The following is an 8,908-nucleotide window of genomic DNA, read 5'->3' on the forward strand; positions in this document are numbered from 1 at the left end:
TGACCTTACGAATCACTGCTACTTGAGCAAGAAATAAAAAAAAAACGACGCCAGTGTCGCTGTCTAGAGCACATGCAGCAACCTTCTGCTTCGTACGAGTGACACATATAGACACGAACACACGCATTCCCCTTCAGCTATGGTGTCGTCCCGCTTTCTACACTGGCCTCCGACGTGCTTTGCTTCGCCAATACGGTTCACACACACACACACACACACACATCATCATCAACATCAACCCACACCAACCCACTTGTTCACGCTCACATGGCTACACATACTCATACCCATGCCCACTAATGTACACACTAACGCGCAGCTGTCGCACCTGGCTCAAGTGTCGGGACTGACAACAGGCAGTATCGATTGCCTGCGTATATTATTCATTCTCTATATCGCGTTTTTTTTTCGTATCTGCCATGCAGATCGACTTCTGTGCCACTGCTCCCTCGTCCACTAATACCCCCCTATGGCTGCAGGACATCGAAAAACAGCTTCTTATCCGCAACGCGGTGGAGCTAAAGCCTTCCCAGCTTATTTTTGACAGCTACACAACGCTCCATGCCTCGGTTCTACACCTCCAAAACGTAGAGGATGAGCGGCAACAGCTGCGGATGGAGCAAAGTCGACTCACGGAGCGGGTCCGCGAGCTCGAGCGGGTGGCAGCCAACTCATCTTTACAAACGTCACGTGAGCGCGAGTTGGAAGCGAAAAAAGATGCTTTGCAAGATCAGCTGCAGTTGTACATGCAGCGAGAAGGTGACTACTACAAAGGATTATCAGAGGTGAGGGCGTTGAAGGAGGAGAAGGATAAGCTGCAGCTTGTATCAAACAAGTTGGCTGCTGATCTGGAGCAGCGCACAGCTGAGCTGCAGCTGCTGCATAAGGAGTACACTTCCCTCCGCGACGAGTACGACCGAGTGCGACTGACAGCCAGTGAGGCTGATCGCTACCAACGCGAGCTCAAGATTGCGAGCGAGAAAATCGTGCAACTGCAGCGCCGCATCGAGACGTTGGAGGCTGACCTGAGCAAAGTGCGGAGCCAGCTGCAAGAGGACCCACGAAAAGAGACGGCCCCCACCATGACCGAAGATGCGCGTGTGGTTGTGAGCGAGGATGGCGCATCTTCTGAAATGATGCCGAGCCCCATTCCCCGAACCTCCAACCTATACGCTGACCCACACACGTCGCCTTCACCAAATCGCTTCGGCGCGGTGCCCAGTCGTGTCTCCATGATCATCTCAGATGCGCACAATGGCAGCACGTTACACGGTTTGTGCGTGCTGGAGGATGGCAAACACTTTTTAACTTCGGGCACAGACAAGCACATTCGCCTTTGGAATCGCTCAAGTGCCCAAGAGGAAAAGCGCTTCTCTTCGAATGGTATCGCCCTCGCCTTGGACACATCATCCCACTACCTGCTCGCCGGCTGTGCCGACCATGTTGTGCGCTTCTGGGATGTAAACAGCTTGCGGGTATTGGAGATGACGGGCCACACGGAAAAGGTGGTCGCGGCATGCCTCTCCTCTAGCGCACAGCACGCCTTCACTGCTAGCTCGGATAGCACCATCAAGCTTTGGGATGTTTGCCGGCGCGAGTCACTGCGCACGTTGTTGTGCCCAAGTACGTGCAACGATGTCACCGTGACTGGCGACACGATCTTCTCGGCACACTACAATGGAAAAATTATGGTCTGGGACCGGCGGGCAGCAACGCGCAGCGGCGAGGTGAATGCACATCAACGCGTTGCGACCTGTGTGCGTGTGAGCGCTAATGGACAACTGTGTGTATCCATGGGTAAGGACAATATCATATCGGTACGTGATGCTCGCCTGTTCTCCAAGGTGCTCTTCAGTGTCGCACCAGAGCAGCTCAACGTGATGATGAACTGGGCTCGTCTGGCCATCGCTCCCAGTGGGCAGCTGTGTGCTGTAGGCAGTGGTCGGTCCCCCGACCTCCTCCTGATTCGGCTTGACAGAGAAGGGCAGGGCAACTCTAAAACGCCCGACACCGCGTCACATCCATCGGCTGTGGAGGTTCTGAAGGCATCGATACCGAGGTCCCTGTCATCCGGCGATCAAAGTAGCGGCAGCGTCAAGGGGCCCATCTTCAGCACTGCATGGGGTGCAAGCGAGGGGGGTCCATTGGTCTCTCTCAGCAATGACTCCTGCGTGCAGGTCTGGGAGTAAAAAAGGCAACGTTGGCTGCTCAAAGAGAAGAAAGGAGTGGCGCGCGGTGAAGTGAATTATATGTCATCTCCGTCACTAGCTACTTTGTTTTCCCTCTGTGTTTTTCCCCTTTCCCTCCGCGTGTGTCCCTCTCAAACGACATGATTGTGAACGCCCTCTCTGCATCCATCCCGCCCCCACCACCACCATCACCACGCCGCCGTCATCGCTGCAGCGCTATTGCATTCTTGTCTCCACTACGTGGTGCTGTGCAGCTTCCTGTCCAACTGTAACTCTTACCGTTGCGCAGTTGCTGCTGTTTTCCTCTTTATTATTGATTGGTGTGTGTGTGGGGGGGGGGGGGGTGCGCGGGTGCGTGTATTGGATATATCTGCATTACGTCGACGTCTCCATCATCATTCTGTATATATATATATACATGTATATATGTATATATATATATATATGTATATGTGTGTGTGTATGTGTGTGTGTGACTCGGGGCGTCCTGTCAGCTGCTGCACTTCACCTACGCACAGGTACAGAAATTGCAAAACACGCTCTGAAAAAAAAAAAAAAAACGAACGACAATCAAGGCTGGTACACTGTACATAGCTACAAATATTATTATTATTATTTTGAGGGGGCAGGAAGGGGGGTCTGAGGGGAGAGCGGTGTAAAAGCGTAGCCTCTCCCGTGAGGAATCGCTGTCGTGATCCACGGGGCACAAGCCTTGGGCGTGAGTGTGATTTCTTAGATGGGCTTTCTACTCTCCCCTCCCCCCCTCCCTCACCTCTCTCTCTCTAACAACTCACTCGTTTCCCTGTTGACGTCTACTCTCTCCCTCGTCTGTCCATCTTTGTCGTCTCGAATCTCCTGTCATATATTCATGCTGCATGCACCACCCACCACCCCACATTCATAAATAATAATAATGAATACACACACACACACACACATCACGGACACAACTCAAAGCAAACATTTATGTTGTTGTTGTCTCTCCCTTCTTGGTTGCTCTCCTACACTTGTGGTAGCCATCTTGTTAATTTTTTTTTGTTTTTCCTTTTTGGTTGTTTTTCTTTCTGCACCTCGACAGCTTCTTTGCTCCTCCTCTTCTACCCCTGCGTCTTTTTTCCTCTCTTCACACCCGTACTGCAGAGCCTCACGCTACCCGTAGACCTCTGTCTCTCCCTGTTGCGAACGTGTGTGTGTGTGTGTTCCCACCTCTTTTTTCTTTTGAATACTTGAATCACTAACCCACCGCTTTTCTTCGCGCTGCTGACTCTTTTGACTTTGCAGCTGTCCCCTGCTCTGTTCTCCTTCCTTTTGTTGTTGTCAGTGGCCACGCCCCCTTTCTTCTTTTTTTTTTCTCGTTCTCTCTCGAAGAATTTCATTTTTTATTATTATTTGAATTATCGACCTCCCGCTTTTCTCTCCATCCCCCTCCCTCCCCTAAACGTGTGTGTGTGTGTGTGGGCACACCTGAGAGAAAAATTGTAGTTTTTTTTTCAAAAGACTTGAAATCGGTGGCGTTGAGGCTTTTCAGTTCTCGTGTGCAAATTCTTTTTCTTGATTGTTCCCACATCCAAATTATCCCCCGCACGCGAAGCACAGAAGCACCGGGAGGAAGAAACAAAAATAGGAAATCGGCAGCGACGCTACTCTGTGACTCACGCGTCTTTGTTTGAGCGTGTTTTTTTTTTTTGATAGTGCACCCCCCCCTCCTCCCTTCGTGAAGTCGGCTTCGTTTCTCCCTTACACAGGACACGTACCAGCAGTGCATCTCGTCTTTTCGCGTCACACGGATACACATGAAGAGATCCTCTTGTTCTTTTTTTGATTACTTTTCTTGATCATTCCACTGCGACTTCCCCCTCTCTCCCTCTCCACCACACACACACAGAAACAGGCAACCTCCTGTCAGTAAACTCACACAGGATTTGCGTACCCGGAAAAAGAAAAAAAATCGTGAGTCATTACAACCAGGACGTAACGCCAAACATTGTTGTGGAGACGCCGGTGAAGGGAAGATATTAGTCAGGGACGCCATCTTTTGTACACTCGATTCGCTCTCTCTCGCTGTGTGGCGTCTGTGGTGGTGGTTGTGGTGGGGTGCACAACAAGCATTATATACATATCTATATATAGATATGTAGTTGAATAAAATAGGGTCGATCGCACACACAAAAAAAAAAGCAGTTCGTTTTTCACTTGTACCTTCGTTTTTTTTTTCTTTTTTCGTTGACCGACTGTCTGTGTCTCTGTATGTATCTCTGTTTATCTAAATTGGACCTGTGCTAAGCGGAAGGTGAAAGAAGAGGCTTCTGCCGTGTAGGCGGGTGTACTACTTAACACGTATATTTGAACCTACACCAGGCGCTCTCTTTTTTCTTTCCTTCTCAGTCACCCCCTCCCCTCCCCTATTTATTTTCCTCTTTCTTAAGACTCTCCGCCACACCATCGGGCAAAAAAAAAGGAGGGGAGAAAAAAAAAGAGAAGAAGAAGAAACGTATTCGTGTGGCTGTACCTCTCCACTTTTTTTTTATTTTTGCCCTCTTCGTACGCGTTTTTCTGCTGCTATTGTTGGCGTCTTGCTCGTCCTCTTCGTTTGGTGTTTTCTCCCTTCCTCCTCTTTTTTTTTCCGTGTGCTCTTTTTCCTCTCTCTTTTTCTCTTCCCCCCCTCCATTCTTGCTGTTGTTACCCCGTGCCCGTTTTTTTTTTTTCGCATCCACAAGTTTCTGTGTGGATTGTGCGTGTCTGTGTTAACAGCCCCCCCCCCCCCCCCCCACACACACACACACACCCAACACCCGTCCTTCCTCACAATCCTCTTTGTTGTTGTTGCCCCCGCCCTCCCCTCCACTCGTAAGACTGTTCTAACGGGTCTCGGCGTGACAGCGACTACGTGCTACTCATCGAATGAACGTGCTGTAATCCAACGTGAGGAAAAAAAGAAACTCTAGGATATATTTTTTTTTAAAAAAAAGGAGGGGTGCCCAAGGAGCTGATTGAGGATCCACCGCAATCCACATATCGCCATTCTCTATTGTTTGGCACCCATTACGTAGCTGTGAAGTGTTTCTTTCTTTCTTGTAACCCGTAGCACTTGTTGTACTATCACTACTACTACTACTACCTCCCCCCTCCCCTCCCCTCCCCTCCTCTTCCACCTCCTACTTTCTCCTCCTTTAAAGGCCAGCTCCTTTCTGTCCGTTTTTGTGGGCCTGTGTGAGTTGTCTGCGCAGAGAGTGATTGCTGTCCACAGCGGGGGCTTCAACACCGTTGAGCTGCTGTCGCCTTTTTTGTAATATTTTATTGGCATTCACGCGCGCGTGTGTGTGTGTGTGTGGGGGGGGGTATCAGTAACTCGCGCTTTGGTGTTCAGGAGTCACGGCCGAGCGCTGGAAAGCAGTCCTGGGGGTGTGGGATCAAAAATAAAACACGCTCTACTGCAACTCTGTCAGCTGTGGTCTCGTCACTCGACGGTTGCGCCGCTGCTCGCTATTTGCTTGCGGCAGATATCAGCCGAAAACCGTCTGGCGCATCTTATTTGGGCTGCGCACGATAATATAAAAAAAGGGAGGAGGAGGAGGAGGAGTGGAGCTGCCGAACACCTATTTGGACGGAGAGCGGGATAAAGTCTTCAGTGTCTTGCTCCCATCTCATCCTCGCCCATCTATCCACGCGCCGAGTGATCAAAAGTGTCAAAGAGCAAACACTTACTATCGGAACTTACACCTCAACGTGGAATGGAAAGGGGGGTGTGAGAAACGTTTTTTAAAAAATTGCCCTCCCCCAAACCAAACGATTGTTGTCGATTCCCAACTGCGGTGCACACACACACACACACACACACACCGACGCTTTCCGCTGTTTTCTTCTCATTCATTGAATTTTTTTTTCTTTTTGGTTTTCTGAGTTTTGGATCGTGTGGCATTTGCGGTGTCGCTGATTTCTGTGTTTTTTTTTTTAATCCAGTGACTGTACGTAGTCGCTGTTTTTCCCGTTTGGCTTCCGCCTCGGCTGACTCGCCCATCTCAGCTTTCGCTATCATTTGCGTTGTTCGCCCCCCTGCGCTCGCACACACACACACACACACACGTAAAGGGTAAACGAAGCGTGATTCGACGAAGCAGGTCCATCTAAGAAAGACGAGAAGGGGAGGGGGAGAAAGAGGAGGTAGACAATCTATCTCGAAAACTCCAAGAAGTTTTGCTCGACTTCATCCCTCCGTATCATTGTGTTCCCCCCCCTCACCTGATTATACACTGGTCAGTGGAGTGAGCGCAACTGTAAGTGTGCTTGCGTGTCTGTGTGTGTGTGTGTGTGTGTGTGCTCTACGTGTTGGAGCTCTCAACTTTGAATACACTCGCCGTCGTCTATCCTCTTGTACCTGAAGCATATCTCGCCTGACCGCTCGGCGGAGACGAACGCAATGCTCGGCTGCACAATGTCGACGTTGAGCAGCGGCAGCGTTCTCGGGGCTGCCTTGAGTCTCGCCGTTACCACCATGGGTGCTGGCGTTCTGACGCTGCCCTCCGCCTATGCAGATGCTGGAGTCATCCCTGCCACGCTTCTCCTCGCCGGCGTCGCCGTTCTCACGGTGTTCTCTGTTGACTATATAATCGTAGGTGTAGAGAAACTAGGCCGCAACTCGTACGAGGAGCTTGCACGCGAGTTGCTGGGCAAGAAGGCAGAGGAAGGGGTGCGATGGACGCTGATGCTCTACAACGTGGGGTCTGCGGTCAGCTACCTCGTCATCATCCAAGACCTTGTGGAGCCCCTGCAGCCATTCATCACCCGCTACCTGCCCCTGCTTACCACCCCAAAGCACACGCTGCTCTCCTTCTGGGCCGTTGTCATACTGCCGCTGTCGTGCGTTCCCACCCTGGGGGCCCTGCATGTCTCCTCCTTCCTTGCCATCTCGGCGACGGGGCTCATCTGCGCCCTGATTATCTTCCGATACTTCATCCCAGGCCCGACGGTGCCATCCAGCGTGACCATGGCCGCCCTCGCCAACGGAGCAATCCCAGTGAAGTGGTGGTGGGGCAACCATCCGCTGCTGGCTCTGCCGATCATCATGTTCTCGTTCGATTGTCAGTCCCTTGTGTTTCAGATCTATGCTGGCCTCGGGGATATGCGGCGCAGCGTCATGATGAGAGTGTCTATCATTAGCCTCGTCGTCACTGGCATCATCCACGCTGCGGTGGGTATCTTCGGCTACCTCTCAAATCCAGTGGACGTTCGCGACAACATCATCAGCAATTACGACCCCAAAGTGGACCGCCTCTTCCGGATGGGCTACATCCTGTACTCAACACCAATTGTTCTGGCATATGTGCTGATGCTTTTTCCGATTCGAGACTCAATTTTCTTTTTTTGGTACGGCTACAGCTCCGCATCGGTGGCGACGCACGTGCCCCGTAGAAAAGACTTCACGCTACTTGTAAACCAAGAAGAAGCGCTCGAGCTGATAGTGAGTGCGAAAGAGGAGCATCGGCAGCAGCACAGCCACTGCAACGGCTTTACCTGCAACAACACAAACTACGGCAGCGCCAAGGAAGTTTTGCAGCACGTTGTCGAAGCAAAGAAGCACCAAAACGAGACTGAACGGATTCCGCTGCGGGATCACCTCATCATTAGCGTCACCCTGAATGCGTTCTGCGTGGCCATAGCTCTTTTAGCGCCTGGAATGGTCTCTGTGGTCTCCTTGCTAGGGGCTTTGTGTAGTTCGACACTGTGCTTTGTGGTGCCTGGTCTGTACCGCTGGCAGCTGCATTACAAGAACATCGCCCGTCTCAACACTTTTTGGGAATTCGGACTTATGGTGTCGATGATCGCTTTTGGTGTGATCGCTGCAGTCTTGGGCACTGCCACATCAGTCAAGAGTGCATTTTTCAGCATGTAATGCTCGTGTTGCGGAGGTGGAAAGGAGGAGGGCGTCCGCCCGTCTGGCAGGCCTTTGTGTGTTCTGTTGTTGGAGGCGTGCATTGGTGTATTTGCACTCATGTTGTCTGTGTTCCCCTTTTTTGTATGTGTGGAAGAAGAGGCCACACACCTCTGTGCGTGGCAGGTCAGCGCACAACCGGTCTGCTTCTCGTCTTTTTTAGTTTCACTCTATCACCTCGTGTGGCATTCTGTGATGTGTGTGCGCGCTTCAGCTGCGGACATCCGCTGTTTGCCTCCCTACCCACACCCTTTTCCTTTCCAAATGCCAACTGTCAGCGACTGCCCTTCCCCTCCTGCCCGTCAACACCCCTGCCTAGACACCCACACACTGCACAAAAGAAAGACCACTTTAATTTATTTATCGTTCCTCTCCTCATGCTTCTCTCGTAGCTAGCGGGCGAGACCGACGATTAAGACTTCTGCAGGTGTTCAGATGTCTCTTTTTTTTTCCTCATAGCCGTTTGTGTGTGTGTGTGTGTGTGTGAAGTGAAGGTGTACAGGGGAAATGGAAGGTCACAAAATGTGTAGACGCCAATGTGTCACCGGAATCAAACGGATAAAAAAAAATGATACGCCCCCCCCTCTCTCTCGCGCGCGCGCACACACAACGACAAATGAACATCGAAGCTTTTTGATTTTTTTTTGGAAGGGAGAGTGTCTTTGGTGGGGGGGGGTGGGGGAGAATCGACTAGAGTAAGAAAAAAATCTGTAATTTTTTTTTGGGAAGCGGTTTTCATCTTTGTGTGTGCCTGTGTGCCTGTGCTCTCTCTGCCTGACTGGGGGGGTGA

General features: G+C 51.1%; 2 protein-coding genes across 2 annotated transcripts; both read left to right on the forward strand.

Moving 5' to 3' along the window:
- Positions 1-419: 419 nt before the first annotated feature.
- On the forward strand, positions 420-2,189 carry JKF63_02165 (uncharacterized protein; the record flags this gene model as incomplete). The annotated part of the gene is made up of 1 exon (XM_067898207.1): positions 420-2,189. One exon carries the CDS (start codon positions 420-422, stop codon positions 2,187-2,189), a length of 1,770 nt encoding a protein of 589 aa, XP_067754364.1.
- Positions 2,190-6,606: 4,417 nt separating this feature from the next.
- JKF63_02166 (uncharacterized protein) lies at positions 6,607-8,079 on the forward strand (the record flags this gene model as incomplete). The annotated part of the gene is made up of 1 exon (XM_067898208.1): positions 6,607-8,079. One exon carries the CDS (start codon positions 6,607-6,609, stop codon positions 8,077-8,079), a length of 1,473 nt encoding a protein of 490 aa, XP_067754365.1.
- Between the last annotated feature and the right edge of the window lie 829 nt (positions 8,080-8,908).

The sequence above is a fragment of the Porcisia hertigi genome, chromosome 33 (genome assembly GCF_017918235.1).
Source record: "Porcisia hertigi strain C119 chromosome 33, whole genome shotgun sequence".
Lineage (NCBI taxonomy): Eukaryota > Euglenozoa > Kinetoplastea > Trypanosomatida > Trypanosomatidae > Porcisia > Porcisia hertigi.